The sequence below is a fragment of the Mixophyes fleayi genome, chromosome 7 (genome assembly GCF_038048845.1).
Source record: "Mixophyes fleayi isolate aMixFle1 chromosome 7, aMixFle1.hap1, whole genome shotgun sequence".
Classification (NCBI taxonomy): Eukaryota; Metazoa; Chordata; class Amphibia; order Anura; family Limnodynastidae; genus Mixophyes; species Mixophyes fleayi.
In genome coordinates, this window is record NC_134408.1 from 133,748,848 (window position 1) to 133,766,247 (window position 17,400).

The 17,400-nt window shown below is 39.7% G+C and overlaps 1 protein-coding gene across 1 annotated transcript; it reads right to left on the minus strand.

Annotated features, from left to right (window-relative positions):
- Positions 1-1,945: 1,945 nt before the first annotated feature.
- UPP2 (uridine phosphorylase 2) lies at positions 1,946-13,141 on the minus strand. Its single transcript, XM_075178672.1, has 7 exons — positions 12,998-13,141; positions 11,998-12,115; positions 9,597-9,755; positions 8,172-8,286; positions 7,349-7,558; positions 6,501-6,647; positions 1,946-4,552 (listed from the first exon to the last, which is right to left on the minus strand). The coding sequence occupies exons 1-7, from the start codon at positions 13,057-13,059 to the stop codon at positions 4,410-4,412; spliced, it is 954 nt and encodes a 317-aa protein (XP_075034773.1). The 5' UTR covers positions 13,060-13,141; the 3' UTR covers positions 1,946-4,409.
- Positions 13,142-17,400: the final 4,259 nt, after the last annotated feature.

The window sequence follows — 17,400 nt, forward strand, 5'->3', positions numbered from 1 at the left end:
GTTCGCGGCACCCTTAGAGTCTCCATAATTTTTTCAAGGCACCTCTCCAAAATAATTAGCGAGCAGTCCCGTTTTATAAGCAGTTGGGTCAAAAAAAACGTACTAAGTATTTGGGTCAGGACAGAAATACTTATTTAGTTGTATGCAAAAATAATACACATAAATCCAAGGGCATAAATCCACAGGCTGAGTACTTGTATACAGGTTATGAGTCTCTAGAGTGACTTCTTATTACTGCATTAATTCCTTATTACACACAGATTTATATAATGAACGCTGAAGCGATGATATCAGAGCTCATCTTTTATACAGATATTTACAGGAATATATATATAGATAGGTATGTGTGTGTATATAATATAAAATTCCAAGGGGAGGTGGTCCACACATCCTAATTTCCAAATATATTGAAAGGTACTACACTGCTGACTGAAAGTGCAATCAAAATGCAGATGCACACTTTAAGCATTAAGCCCATGTTTATACATAAAGACTCTGCAGTGATATAAACTGTATAATATAGCTTCTAGAATAAACACGAGGTTCTTAGTGCACAAACTGAGGATGCCCATCTACCACATGAAGGTGACCGCTTTCAGATGGGTACCTACACTAGCAATTTATCATTTTATAATATGGGACTTACCTCATTTAATGCCTGTGAACTAAAAGGAGCATTGTTAGGACCAGATTTAAAACACCTAAGGATAGATCGGTGGGCCAAAGGAGGGATGTGTTGTCATTTTGGGGTGTGAAAAGGATAGAAAAAATGACAGCGGGCAGGCAATGAAGTAGTAGACACAGCCCCCTAAATGTTATTTTAGCCTGTACAGATAGATAATGTAAACCATTGTCTAAAGCTGGGTACACACTACAAAAATTTCCACCAACTTTTTATGCCGATCGGTTTTACATGCGATCGATGTTCCGATCGCTCGGTCCATGGACTGCATACACACTAGCCTTGTTTAGGACGATAAAGGGAAGAGCGGACGTCCCTTTAGCGACTTTTTACAGCCATGTTGTCGTGAGCAATGACTAAATTCGTACTCACTGTTGTGGATCGGTCGGAAACTTATACACACTACACAACGGAAACGAGATTGGAACGAAAATATTAAACGGTACGATCAACCAAATGAGGCGACAATCGTCCATTTGGGCAGACTTTCGACCATCGTGTCACAACACACACTGACCCGACTTTTGAATGAGCGGTCGTATGTCGGCTGATTGAGTGAAAACCGTGTAGTGTGTACTTAGCTTAACATACATATTCTCCTGTGATGGGAACAATTATGCCAGAAGAAATTGGGAGGTTCTAGTCCCTTTAAATGCAAAGTAATTAGGCTGGTTTTTAAGGTTTTCCCTAAAGGGGATGGATACACTGTCCACATTAATAACAAGTATTATATAATGCCATCTTGTCAGAGGATCAACAGCATGGGGTGTATCTGCAGAAGAGGGAGCCACGTGAGTGAATTAATAATCACATGATCGGCTCAAAACCACTCACAAGATTCCCCCTTTGTTTTGCCAAACCTCCCAGATAACTGTTCGAATACATTTTGTCCTCCTTTGAAGAGCCTTTATATCACTTACAGAATAAGAATCTCTGTCTTGCTGCCCCATACCCACCAATCAGACCTCTCCCAGGATGCGGAGTCTGTGTTTAGAGGTATTGTCAAACTTAGCTTAACATTGAAACCCACACACACTATAAAGTACTATTGGTGCTTGTTTTAGTCAGGTTCTTAATAGTAAATAAGCCACTTCTGTTCAAGAGAGCTTTTGGACCCCGTAGGTAGCCTAGGACCTTTATGTTGTCATGTGTTAATCCAATACCATTATTCCTTGAAAATAATTATTTTCACACATGAAAAATAAAATGAAAATATTTATAATAATATTTTATTTATATTTCCTTGATAACATATTGCAAATAAACAGTCCTGAAAAACTTTAATATACATAATTCAAGAAATACAAACATTACAATACAGACAAAAAAGCGAATTTAACTCTGGAGATCTTTGTCACAGGTAGGTACAATAGGAACAAACAGCACCAACAGTAAACAAGAGATTTAACAGGTCACACATGGGGAATGCAATGTAACATAATGTGATGATAAACAAGTATCAGGAACTGTTCAACAAGCAGCCAAAAGATATTGTCTATGGGAATGTGAGCACTTGGCGAAGGCAGCCATTTTGTGAACTGAGGCAGCCATTTTGTGGATTGAGCCAATATTAAATGAATATACAGCCAATTGATTATATAGGAACTGGTGATATTAGAGGCATAGCTCCCAACCGTCCCGATTTCAGCGGGACAATCCCAAATTTTGGACACGTTTCTACTGCAGGTAGGAATGTTGAGGGGGAAAGGGGGTAGCTGATGGCTTGCCTCGCTCTGCCTATTATCAATGGTATAAGTATCTAGCAAAGTTGGTTCTGTTTTATATGTTTATTTTTTTATATAAAAAAACAACTAGTTAAATAATTTCTAGAGTTATGACAGTTTTAAAATGGATATTATATGCTTCAATTTTATACACCAATTTTCTATCTTGTATAAAAAACAAAAAACTACGTTCATTATCCTGCAAATTGAATTTCAATAGCTTGTCAAATGTATGTTAAAGAATTGAAAATAGTTTCTTTTAAAATTACTTTGGATTGCCCATAAAAGATTAATGCATTTAAATTAAAATCACAGAGCAGTAACAGGGTATATGAAAGCTGAAAAATAGCCACAATGACTTGTACAATACTTCACTGCATAAACAGATGTATCCTGCAAGCACTAAGGAAGGAATACGTAACTTTATACACTTCAGGGGCCACATGGGGGCCCTCTAACCTTCAAAAAGGGCCACACATTATCCTAAATCTCACTAATAAGTTAAAACAATACATTTAAATCAAAGAAATGACCTATCTGTAATATCATTTCAGCAGCATTTTAAACAAGTATCACAAGCTATAACAAACAAATCTGACAATAAAGTAGAAAGGAGCTAGACTAAGCGGTAGATTTACTAAAACCTTCTAAAAAGGAAAAGTGGAGGTGTTGTCCATAGCAACCAGATTCTAGCGCTTGTGTTCTAGAATCCACTAGATAAAGGATAGGTAGAATCTGATTGGTTGCTATGGGCAACATCTCCACATACGGCTACCATTTAGGTCTATAACAAGTTTATATAACCCTGATTTTGAGGGCTATGACCCTACCAAGTATTATTAAGTGCTAAGTGACATACGTAACAGATCATTTAGATAAAGAAACCTGAAACTGGTCAGGAACATGACTTCAAAGGGTTGAGGTTATACTATTTTCAATAATTGGATATTGCATACATGAGTTTTAAGAATGCAAATTGTTGGTTCTAAACAATCATCAGTTGTCAAGAGTTTTGCTTAAGGCTGGGTACACACTGAAGAATTTACCTACCGAGGGGTTATCTCAAATGATTGTACCTACAAAGGTCCCATCAGTCTCGCGATTCATGTACACACTGACACAATCATCGGGCCAGGGTGTACTTAGCCTAAGACAAGTCTTAAGATGATAATGTACCCAGATTGTAAATATATTTATTGTATAATATTTAACAAGTCACCCAGGAGTTCTGTGATTATATAAAGGTATGAGACTGATAGGGGCATATTCAATTAGCTTTCCAGGCCGCGGTAACGCGCATTACCGCGAAACATGCGCAGTATTGCCGGTAATACGGTACCGCAATAACGCGGATTTTCATACGCAATCCTATTGGCTGCGAACGAAAATCCACGTTAGTGCGGTACCGTGGATTGACTTTGCGGCCCGTTCCGGCGCGATCCCGCAAACCGGAAAGCTAATTGAATTTAACATATCTTAAATTGTATGCATCTCCGTGAACCAGGTGAAAGCAAGGATTATTATTTTATAGCCCTTCACAAGTATCACTGTTTTGTTCCCCTAAACATTGATTAGGCAACTGGTGGCTGTTTAGCCTTTTGTGCTGTGGAACAACAAGTACCAGCAAGCGTGGTAAGCCATTGGCAAAAGCTAGAGAACTACTATTGCCCTACAGCCTTCTAATTAAACAGGAGATTTGATTTATAGCTGGCAAGGTGTGCTGAGACTTCTGGTTCTACAACAGCTGGAGAGAGTCATCCCCATTTCTCTTAAAGCACTGAAAAAGAACAGCGAGCCAGTGTTCTGTGGGGAAGCATTTCAATGTCAGAACAGACTTCGAATATCTTCCAGGGTGACAAATACTTGCAAAGTAATTATCAGCTCTTGCGTTTTACAGTAACCTATTGTATTAGTACAGTGTATGAGTATTACACATATTTTACAGTATTTACGTATGAACTATGTGAGATAGCTGCGTTGTCTAGCACCAAGCTGAGAGTCAGCTACATGTCCAAGTGAAGTTGTTTTTTGATAAACTTAGCAATCAGTTTCTGAGGTCGCTTCTGGAATTCTGCTAGTACACTGTGACTGTGTGTGATCTGATCTCCTTGTAGTCTGTCGAGGAGGGTCACGCAGACGACTGCAGCTAGAAGAGATTAAATGTTCAAATACTGTCACTGGCCACATACACCGCTAGACACATTCCCGCTGTGCCGTAATCTACTGTGAACATCATACAATCTAGTTTTAAAAGTAAAATGAAGTTAAACCAATAGAACAACTTTTGCTGGCAGGTGTCTGTCAAGTTTCTTTTTTTTTCGGGACAGATATATATAGTACCAAAACAATGCCCTAAGTAAATATTTTAGATTGTGATCATCTTTGTGAGGTTTACAGCTATGCATAATTGTCCATTTTACTTGAGGTATGTTCTGAGATTTGGCCCATATATCTTTTAAGAGTTAATGTAGTTTTACTTAATTTCGCTACTTTAACAATAAGTAAAAAAAAATAAAAAATTTGCCTATAAAATTTAATCTTTGGGCCATGGAGGCAAAACCATAAACTTGGACATCGGACCTCGCTGCCTATGTAAACATAAATTAAATACATGTTCTGAGGCTGGGGTCTCTGCCAGGGGTGATCTCGGTCTTACTAGAACCAGATGGTCTCTTTTATGCAGTCAGCAGATGTGGTAACATCACCGGTGAATCCCGATTGTCACCAAGAGCTGCAAGTGCTTCCAATGTATTATTTATGACCATGGTCTCCATGGGACAAGCATTGTTCCAAGTGACTTTATAGTGATAGCATGAAATGATCAGCTCTTGCTTGTAACTGATGTGTATGTGAATTAAGATTCATTTAAATCTACATGTGAAAACTCAGCCTAATTTGCACATTCATATTAAGCAGTGGGGAACCTAAATTGTAAACTTTGATATGTAATTTTAGCTCCTCTAAGCTATAACTATGTGTGCACAAAAATTGCTAGGGAATAAAGACTGAACAGATTTAACTCTCCAGCAATAGACATAATAGCGTGATATTAGATACAGAAAATAATGATAGTGAATGTCTCCAAGGTCAAGTTTATTGTCAAAACATTGAACGGGTTCATAAGCATTTAAATATCGCTACTAAACTTTTTTTTAAAAAACAAAACAAAACCAAAGCCAGACACCCCTTAGTAAAATTATACACCCCTCCCCCCCCCCTCTATACATAAATGCTACATAATATTTATTGGGATTAGCCAGGACGGGTGGGGGGTTGTGTTCTGCTAGGCGAGTGGTCGAGGTTCATTACCCAAACATCATCTATGCAATTCTCTCTCAATAATGTGGTACAGACTGCTATACTCCTAGTATACACACACAGCGATAATGTGTGCAGATCCCTCCTCCCCACTTCCCTACACAGGGCCCACAGCTTGCTAATTCTGCCTCTGGTGTGAGGTCCAAAATCCCTTTACTATAAACACTTTGATGGAGTGAGTGCCCACCACACACTCAAATGATCCCCATTATATTCCTCAGGCTCCATAACCGTCCAGTGATTGAGCATAATGGTCAGCACGGTGGCCTAGTGGTTAACACTTCTGCCTCACAGCACTGGGGTCATGAGTTCAATTCCCGACCATGGCCTTATCTGTGAGGGGTTTGTATGTTCTCCCCGTGTTTGCGTGGGTTTCCTCCGGGTGCTCCGGTTTCCTCCCATATTCCAAAAACATACTGGTAGGTTAATTGGCTGCTATCAAAATTGACCCTTGTCTCGCTCTCTCTTTCTGTGTGTGTTAGGGAATTTAGACTGTAAGCTCCAATTGGGACAGGGACTGATGTGAATGAGTACAGTGCTACGGAATCGGTGGCGCTATATAAATAAATGGGGATGATGAATGTACCGCAGCCAGAAGTACACAGCCATGTGGAGGTGCCCTAATGGAAGCTCGTACCACTTGTGTAAAATATATATATATATACACACACATATATACACACACACATACTGACAGCATGCTGACTGTGGTCTTGTGCAATCTATTAGAAGTTAAGCAAGTTGCAATACATAATTAATTTCAAATAAAATAGTACCTTTGAGTCCACATAAATGACACATGGCAGCGAAGACTGAAGACTCCATCTCGATGTTCCTGACGCCTGCATTATAGGCCTTTTGGAGATACTCACATTTCTCTTCTTTTGAAAATGAACAGAGTGCTCCGTCCAATCTCCCCTGACCTTAGAAATAAATTACTTTCACCGCTCTTGCTCATATTTCATTACTTTCAAGCAACACACAAATATGTTATTTCATGTGAGTCATTTCTGCCTAGCAATAGATGTTTACCACTTTAGATATTCCATCAAGTCATAACGAAAGAACTTCTGTATCTAATAGTACACATATTGTAATAGGAGATAATTACGCCCCCAAACCACTAGAATAAAAAGTACTGTTAAGTGTGGCCAAATAAAATTTATGTTGAAATTTGGATCTTCATTGTGCTAAATTTGTAATTGGACATACAGTAAGTTCTAACAAATGTTGGCATCAGCCATATCAGTCCAATCCCCAAGTATTATTGGGTCATTATTGGGCAAGTTCATAAATCAGGTTGGAAGATGACCACTATCAGCCTGGGTACGGTTATCTACTAACCACACCAAGAAGCTTCAATGTGGTCTGGAATAAAAACGGTCATCTTATATGTTGTTTCTAGATCGCGATTCCCCCCCCCAATAGGCAAAAGCATAACATAAAAATCCCTTTGTTTAAAAATCAGACAAAGATAAATAATAATAATATTAATGTGCCCTTGAGCATGCAGTTAGACAAGACATCAGATATAAATTTTTCTCTGCTAAGGTCAATGCCTCCTAGCAGATGAAGGCCACTGCACATTATTGCTCTGTATTTTAACTTAAAATTTGATACATACCTTCATAAAAGTCGTAGGTGCACATAGTGTGTCCAATAATGGTCAGAAAGTCTTCTATCTCTTGGCTGCAGTGTAGAAGATTCTCTGCCAGTTCATGATGAAGCTCCGTGTTCCTGACAACCACTTTATCTAAAATGACTTGTTCAAACTGCGGCCTGAAAAAGGCGTCCACCGCAATGTCCGTGATCACAACGGTCCCGGGTTCAATCCCTGTAAAAACAGCGTCCGTGTAAGTCAATAGTGCATGGATGGCGAGTGTATGACAATTTGCTAGCACATAACAACCAATTAGCTTCGATCAAGTCAGTGCAAGTTAGACAATAAAAGCAAAGGACCGATTGGTTGTTACAGTTGCGATACAATTAGCACTCACTTTTCCCCCCCATCACTGGTAAAAGGGGTGGGGCCTATCTATTTCAGATAATGGTTAGGAGGAGCGTGGCTGGATGGATCAGGGGTGTGGCCAGTTTATTACAGATGAAAATTATACTGCATATTGGCACTTCTACGCTTAGTAAGTGAATCACTGCAATAGTCTTTACATCATGGTATGTTTTGTCACTTAAATGTCTGCTACATAGAGTTTACACTTGACTTAGCATTGGCAGCAGACGGAATTGGAAGAAAAAATAAAATATATAATATATTCCTTTAGTTCTTAACAGTCTACCTTTATGTACTACAGTCCCGATTTCCAAGTGGAAAAATATGTGTTCAGATTTGGGACAGTCTGGGCTATGATTGGACGGATTGCTGTGGCCTTTTGTAATAATTTTTTTTGTTCACTAAAACGAAGATTAATGATGTATTAAATGGTGCTTACCGATCCCCCCGGAGGTCCCGATACGTATAATTGTGACATCTCTGCACTTGGCATGATGGAGAAGCTTGATGAGCTCATGCAGCATGATGGAGATGGAAGGGATGCCCATGCCATGCTGTGGAAGGAGGCGTTTACATGTTAGGAACAAGTTGGATGTATGTTTCATGTAGAGGCGACACCACAACCAACTGTGTGACAAACGACTGACATCACTACATTCTGCTACTGGGGTTCCTGCACATTCTGCCAAATCTCAGGCTGTGGCTTCCAACTCTCACATCATTACACTGTCCTGACACACACTCTACTTAGTGAGTGGGGGAAACAATGAGGGAATCCAGGAGACTGAACCTGAAAGTGAGGGGCCAGGATTACAAGTAAAATACCAACTAAACCACCAGAGGGAGCTGTGGGCCATGGTCTGTCCCTGAAAATGACCTAGTAGGTATACTGTCACTTGATGAAATATCTGAAAGATTTTGAGTGCCACGCACCTTGTGACGTACATGTGAGGACTTTAACAGCGTAAAGAAAGTTTGTGGGGCCAGAGTGCTTACGTATGACAAGCTGGCCCAGGGAGCTCTGGGGACCTGACCTTATGCGAGTCTGATTCTATCCCAATTTCAGCATGAAAGTAGTCCAGTCTATTCTTGTTAATGGTCAAGATGTAAGTGCAGAGTGTGTCCGACACTGCCAGAGAGACTCCGACACACAAGATATCCCAAGAGTGACAAGACTGCTCATGAGGTCACAGAATGCCGTGAGTCTATCCCTAGTATGATGTCAGCATGGTAGGAGACAGCTAGAGCGTGTACGAGTCATTGGATTGACAGCAGCAATGCGGAAGCCGAGAGAGTGACCATCCCTAATGCAAGAATGTCAGCTCTGAGGTTAAATTATAACTACTGCCTTGTAATGTAATGCAACTCATTTATTTGTGCTGAGGAAGAGCAAGTGGAAGGACTAAATAAAAATAAAGCTACCTCTTATGGTATTCAATTGAGGGGGCCTGGTGCCCATTCATAGCCTCACTTGTTCCTGTAATAATAATCATCATCATCATCAGCACTACATCTGATCTAAATCTGCTAAGTCTACGTGTGCAGGGACACCTGTGTGCTGATTTGACCCAGAATACACGGAGATGGGAGAGAAACGGACTTACTGCTGGGTGGTTAAACCAAGGGTACAGCAAGATCGAAGTTAAGGATAACACCCTACCCCCACCGCCCAGGCAAAGAGGGGTTACATAAAAAATTAATTCTGCTTTAACAATTATGAGCCCAATTAATCTTGGGACGCAAAGTGAACGCAATTTGCATTTAAAAAAAAAAAAAAGTACATTAATAGCACGCACATCTGCCCGTATTCACGGACAAGTGGATCTCCATTTGAATCTGTAGTTGTGAATACAATGACACTCACGCTAATAGATAGCACAGGACCAGATTTATACATGCTGTATCTGTCTGTGCCAGCACAGATATCGGTTATGTCATTGCCATCTCCTTCCAGCCCCATCTCCTTGTGTATAAATATTGCAAAATCCCTCATTCTGTTTGGGCTTCCTCCAACACAGACAAACTGCAAAAAAGGTTTTGGAAACAGAAAGTTACTGTGCATATATCACATAAACACTGGAAAAGCAACAAGAGCAACTTCATTTCACTCTGACATTGTTTTAAAGATTACAACAAATATTCTGACTAGTTAAAATCATTATGCTTTGGTATTATAAGTTACTAGAATAATATCCGATACTCCTAGTAGAATTTTGCCTGAAATTCCCAGTTGAAATAGAGAAACACTGTCGCTGCAATTTGACAGTTATGTCGTAAACTGTATGATCTTCCCCATCCTTAACCATAGATACTAATTGGATGGCCTTGACGGTTTCCAAGGTTACAAGTGAATGTCCTATTTCAAGTATCAGGAGTTTGTTCAAGTTGTAGAACCCAACAAAATGATTCCAATTAAAAAATCATCTCTATGTGAAGCTTAATTTTAGGGGTCTTTTCGTTTTGTTAAAGTTCAAACAGAAGTTGCCTTACAAAAGATGTCTTTTTGTATTATTCTCAAATGTATACCTTATAGTTGCAGCTTATGAAATGTGAAGAGGTTGAGATAAAATTGTGGCAGGGGGGGGGGGGATTTTTTGGTTTGTTCTGTTGCTCACTAGACTTCCTGCCTGTCAGCCTACTGGGAGACTTTGCAGGGAGTCTGAAGACTGTTACGAGAGCAGGGAGCCGCTGCTCGTTTCTACCTGCGTCCTGGCTGTTGTCAGAACAGCCAGGACGTCCCTTCCGGTTCCTGTGTCCTGGCCGTTGTCAGGGAACGTCAACGCTGCGTCCCAGCAATGCTGACAGCCGAGAGTCTACGTTCTAACCTAAACACCTGTGGGGCCAATTAGTTAATTTATTAGTCCACTCCTGGGGGTCATTTACTCTCTCTCCTCTCCCTTGTGATTGGTCCCTTTCAGTATTTATGGCAGGAAGGGATTAGCCTCCCAGCCGGTTATAGCGCTTATCCCCTGTGGATAGCTGACCTGCTGTGTGCCGACTCCTGATAGATTTCCTGTTTTGACCTTGGCTTTGTTCTGGACCTGCTTGAACTCCGATTGCCCCGCCCTCGGCTTGTTATTTGGATATTCCCTATTGCTGCCAGCCAAGACCCATCGGCCTGTCTTTGACTACTCTGCTTGCTTCAGCCCCTGACCTCAGCTTACATCTGACCATCTGTTACCATCTGTGTTGCTTCCTCCGGCCCTGCCACTGCGGTTTTGATAATAAACTTACACTACAATAGAGTTAAGACCTGGGGGCATCAGAGTACCTGTGAGCACATCAAGCTCTACGGGAAAGGCGGCTGCTATAGGCGAAGACCTCTACTGTTAGTTCTGTAAGTTTATTATGAGACACCGGTCAGCCTAACGCACAGAACAATAGCAGATTAGCCCATGTATATTTCACGGTCAATCATCTCAAATGCCGCTGTGGTATGGAGACTATTTTTTACACTAATATATACATATACTATAGTAACTAAACATACAAAGGAAAATAAATGTTTCCCTACTTATTACGGTTCCCTCATCTATTCTAACTAATTTTGTTTAGCTTTTCACTTCCTTAAAATATAGTACAAAAAAAAAAAAGACGACATTATTATATCACTTCTCTGCATAGAACACAGTAAAATGTTGAGTTTAAGGGTTGAATCCCTCACACATGAATTCTGGTAACATTGTCATAGTCTGTTGTACCCGTTCTGTAAGAGCAGCCGGCACCACAACTAGTAAGCAGAATCCATAGAGGACAGAGACTCACATTTCTTCCTATCGGAGTCTCTTTTACTACATCTTGCACCTTGGTATAAATATTCCGGCTGCGCTGGGAACATACAAGACCATGATATACAGGAGATACGACCAGACTACGTGCCGGAGTGTACATTATTCTCACTGGGATAATGCAAAGTGTGAGCAGTAGGGATACAAGTTATAAAATACAAAAAATATGTTCCATTTGCAGGAAGAAAGTGCTGAGTAATCCGCTCACTTCTCTCCACTGCGCTATATCAAATGGATCAAAGTCTCAGGAGAACACCCTGCTGTATATTCTGCCAGAAAATAAGGAAAACACCAGAATATATAAATAAGTGGGGGAACAGCCTGCAGCAACTTACTTCTATAGGATGATGGTGATCATAAACCAGGCTTAGGTCACCTGTGGCTCTTCAGCAGCTGTGGAACTACAAATCCGTGCATGCCCTCTAGTGTCACAGTCGCTGGAGGCCACAGTTCAGTCTTCACACAACTTACACTCACCTTAACGTCCCCAAACATAGAGGGGAGATTGTGTGTTCTAGTCCCCAAGTCAAAGTGGTAGAGAATGTCCTCCGATAAGAGGTCCAGATGGGGGTTTTTAACATGTACAAATCCATTGCTGAAAGAAAAAAAAAATATATGTTTCAATAATATATATATTTTAATATTATTATTATATATAACCACACAGACTAAATATCTTTTATAAATATCCTTTTGACTTCCATGCACCAAGAAATGAAATATTTTACTTACAGTATCTGATGCATAATACCTAAATAATAGTAATATCTGATGTAATAAATTAGAACACACTTTGTATAAGAGAATCTACAGCATTTGGCGTTTTGCCCACTGACATTAAAATACAAGATTTCTAGTTTGTAAATGGGAATGAGATCCGTTGGTCACATTGACTCTATACCCACTAGCATTGCACTTAGCGTCTTGGTGCTTCCAACGCTGCCTCCTCAAACTACTTGTATTCATCATAAGTGAATGTTCAGGGGCCGATCATCAACTGCAAGAGCAACTTAACCACTGCAGTCACTGACGTTTTGTGCAACGTCAATGGGTACTCTGACTTTAGATAGGTTGGTAGGTAGTGATTATTTTTTTTGTGCGATATGTACAACTTAGGTAGGTTGTGAATGTTCCTATAGATTATCTACAACAAAGGTACCTGGAAGACAGAGTGTAGGGGCTGGTACTTTAGCTAGATATTTCAGGGACACAATTAAAACAAAAACACCCAGCACTCAGCCATAACACTGGCTTCTGCTGAGTAACAAGTAAAAATACTGTATTTTTTTGCAACTATCTCTAGATGGATAATGTTAACAGTATCCATTTCTGACATTATACAAGGCAAAATTGCAAATAAGCATTGACATATAGATTAGGTAGTAATACCATATTAACATGATACTGCACAGTAAAAACAGATATTATTAAGGACATATTAAAATTCATTAAACACGTTCTCCTATTGTACACTTACTTCCCATAATTGTCCCTTTCAGGTAAGTTAGATTTGCTGCTATCTGCTAAGATTGGAGCCATCACTGCTCTCCAGAGCTGACTCAGTCCAATATTACCTTGTTTACTGCCTTTCGTCTGTTGTTGCAGTTTATAAACATCAGTTAATAAGAGACATTGGTCTGACATAATCAGGTGGGGCGTTATTATAGGGGAAGGTAAAGTCATTTGGGAATGTCTCTCCGAGCCTTCTGATTGGCTGTCTTTGCAGAGGCGTTGTCTGTGATTACTTCGTAAACTCCGGTTACTGATTGCTGAGCTAACTTGGAATTATAAAACACTTATCATCACCCACAGAGTTGAAGTAAAGCACATCCCTCTGGCAGGTTCATTATCTCAGACTGATTTGTTTTCAAGAGTAAACAATGGAATACAAATAAAACAATCCAATCATTTAATGATAAGCGCAGACTAAAACACACATATATAGAGTAGTTTAAATGAGCACTTTGCAGAAGCCACTGTTACCATTATCTTACATAAAGTAAAACCATTTGCAGCACTTTCACTGTCACTGATTTCTCTTTTCAGGAGCAGTTCAGGTTAAGGCCACCAGAGGTCACCCGTCAGCTCGCTTCTATTGCTCTATATTGTCATCCCTATAATGGGCCATTTATCCTGCTTGCGAATAGCAATTATTTCATAATTTCGGGAACATTGAAGTGAGAAATATTGTAGATAAATTATTATAATTTCACCTGTGGAATGTGTCTAAATGGACACATATAAGCACATTATCTAACCGGTCAAGAATGGATTAGGTGCAAAGGTTTTGTAATGCTTAAAATTACGCTCTTATAATGATTGCTCGTGTAATGTGCTGAAATGGAAGGCAATTTACAGGGATGTGAGAATAAATAGCCTCCCAGCGACGGATCAGAGCTCTTATTACATAATATATTAACTCTCCAGTTCTTGCATGTTGCCTGCTGTTGACAAATTCACAGTCAAATATATCTACTGGTAAGAATTGGGAGATACATTAATCCCAAAAACACCTCACAGACACACACGTTATTCCGGGGATTAAACACTCCAAATGAAACATGTTCATTTATGTAAATGAGAAAATTGCACCCACTCTACACTGCATTACACTCTGCTGTACTGTATTACACTATGATACACTGCATTACACTCTGCTGCACTGCATTACACTCTGCTGTACTGCATTACACTATGATACACTGCATTACACTCTGATGCACTGCATTACACTGCTGTACTGCATTACACTATGATACACTGCATTACACTCTGCTGCACTGCATTACACTCTGCTGTACTGTATTACACTATGCTACACTGCATTACACTCTGCTACGCTGCACTGCATTACAATATGCTGCACTATATTACACTATGCTACACTGCATTACACTATGCTGTACTGTATTACCCTCCGCTGTACTGTATTACACTACGCTGCACTGCATCACACTCTGCTGCACTGTATAACACACTGCTGCACTGTATAACACTCAGCTGCACTGTATTACACTACGCTGCACTGCATTGCACTCTGCTGCACTGCATTACACTATGCTGCATATTACAATGTGCTTAGGAGTCGGACTGAGGTTCAGTACAATTATAGGATTATTTAATGCCATTATATAGGATTCATCACTGAGGACTACAAATTGCTAATAATTGTGCAGCCTAATGTTAATCTCTGCCTCTCTCTCCATTACTGTCTATGTAGCTGTGCAAATGCTTATATACAGGTATTTCACATTTGTATGGCAAGAACTCAGAATAAAGAGATTACAGGGGGTTTATATAGGTAAATTAAATAAAGAGATTCTGGAATATTTATCAAAGGATAAAGAGCTCTGTTGTATTTTTTCCAATGCAAAAAAGGGGTTACCCCCTTTAGTTGGTCAAGTACCAGCGTGATCGCTGTTCTGTTATTGCCATCTGAGACTAGCTGTAACAGAATATTTAAAAAAATACTTTATTCTTTGATTAAAACAATTTTTAAAATATAAATGTTTTTATTTTATTTTTTTCTCCAAAAAGTCTCAAATAAATTTTATCTATTTTTTAAATGCATTTATTTTTTTTTACTACGTAAAGCTGGCTGGGTGAGTTAACTCTTACAGCTCGGAGCCAGTATCACTAGGAGAGCTGACTATCACTCTTTTTAAATGTCATCAATAAAAGTTTCTTAATTTTTTTTGTTAATGTCCTGAGATTGGGGACCTTCTAATAACATAACGCTATATACTATGTTCCTTTAGTGAGAAATGCTGCAAGTCCCTAGAATAGAGAGCTGGGAGCTGCAACCTACATGACGGAGGCGGTGTGGAGATCACGGGGGATCCTGCTTTGCAGTTAGAATATTGGGCATGCTTATTTTGGGAAAGTGGATTATCTCCCTCTGTGTCTTTCACATAAATAAATACATAAGCGCCATCAAAGTGGAGTATGGGTGTAAGACTTCCAGAGTGTCAGTCTGTCACTGTAGGCTCACGACAGAACATCAACTGGACAAATAAGTTGTCTGGTGCAGCGAGTGATCGAATCAGCCCAACTTGTGTTAAACCATTACACGTTCCCCACAGTGATAAAGACTTTATCACTCTTTCCCTGGGGCGGAAACTGAACTGCCACAAAAAAAGAGCTATAATCCCATTTGAATAAACCATTTTTACTGAATGCAGGTTAAAGTGTTTGGTGTGGAAAGATATGTGAGGTCGGAATTCCTAGAGCTGTGTCTCCGAATGATCAGATCTCAATGTGTAGAAAGTTTTCTTCACCCTGTAGGGCTTCTGTTAATGGGACGTACGCTAATTTGTGTAACTGTCTTGCGTGAATTCGTTTTGCACATTCCAGAAAGTGGGCACGTTGATATGTGCCTATGCAGAGAGTTCTGGCCCCTTTGTCTCCAAGTCCCTATATAAACTATTTGTCGATTCCTAAATATCCTTTTACAAATCCTAGAACTACTTTAAGGAATATACAGACTTCCTAACTGACACATTGCCACTGTCAAACACATTTTTTGAGAACAAGTCTCTCGGTCACATGCAGGAACTTCATCACACAACAATAAAATAGCTCACATTCCAGGTGCACTGTTAACTAACGAGATGGACAACTTGACAACCACATGATTCTAATACACTTTTCCCGGAAAAGAAGTTTGTGAAATCCACAGGTCCTTCCACCCCCGGTCATTCCCCTTATAGAAAATATGCTGGATTGTGATGGCAATGTATGGGCTAGACAAATATACAGTACGTGATCTCTTCTATTTAAACTACAAAACATATAAAATATAGAAAAATAACCATTTATTAAGTGGAATTATTCAGGGATATATTTCACCAAAGTGAAGTTTATAATTGTTAATGTATATGTTTAGGTTACTATTTTATTGCATGACATGATAAAATGTTTATTAAATTATTACTACTTTTGCTCATTATAATAGCACTATAACAAACGGCATTGGATAATGTCAGATAATTACCAAGGGTTTTCCCGCACGCTTTGAAATCCCCAGTAACACACTGGACTAGTGACCAAGGATCTCCTCTCTGCTAAGTCTAAGGGGTATATTTACTAAACTGCGGGTTGAAAAGGTGGAGATGTTGCCTATAGCAACCAATCAGCTTCCAGTTGTCATTGTGTAGAATGTACTAAATCAATGACAGCTAGAATCTGATTGGTTGCTATAGGCAACATCTACACTTTTTCAATCTCGCAGTTTAGTAAATCTAGCCCTAAGGTCACTTCTCTATGGTCCAAGACCTCTCCAGTGCTCTCAGTGTTGTTGACTGAGATCATCATTTTTCCTCCTTCCAGAGTTTCCGTTCCACCACATCATTCATATTTGGCAACACTACACTCTCCTCTATACCTCAAGTCTGCTACCTTGGTGTCACCAAGGTGCCAGTTCTCAACTTTTCTCCCAGGCCTGTCGCCAACAACTTTGCAAAATTACAAAGATCCAACCCTTTCTCACCCTAGATGCAACCAAAACTCTCCTCCTCTTACTCATCTCCTACCTCAACTATTGTAACTTCCGTCTGTCTGGCATTTCTTTCACCTATTATTCCAAGTTTTAATTCATCCACAATCCAGCTGAAAAATTGATTTTCTTCTCCTGCCGCTCCTCTTTCTCCTCCCTGCTATGCCAATATCGATACTGGCGCCTTATAGCCTACAGAATCCATTTCAAAATGCTCACCTTAATCTACAATGCCCTCCAACAATCCCCCTTCCATTGGATCTCGTCTCATTATACACTCTCTTCTTCTTTCTCCATTCTACCACCGGAGCCTCGATTCCATATTGCTCAGCACTCCCCACTCTCATGTCTTAAGATCTCTCCTGTGCAGTAAACACTCCTCAAAA

Coding starts and splice junctions, on each gene's coding strand:
- UPP2 (XM_075178672.1), bottom strand. CDS start 13,059: ATGGCTCCAATCTTAGCAGATAGCAGCAAATCTAACTTACCTGAAAGG. Junction 12,116..12,997: donor GAAAGGGACAATTATGGGAA/GTAAGTGTACAA, acceptor TTTTTCTTTCAG/CAATGGATTTGTACATGTTA. Junction 6,648..7,348: donor CACCTACGACTTTTATGAAG/GTATGTATCAAA, acceptor TTTATTTCTAAG/GTCAGGGGAGATTGGACGGA.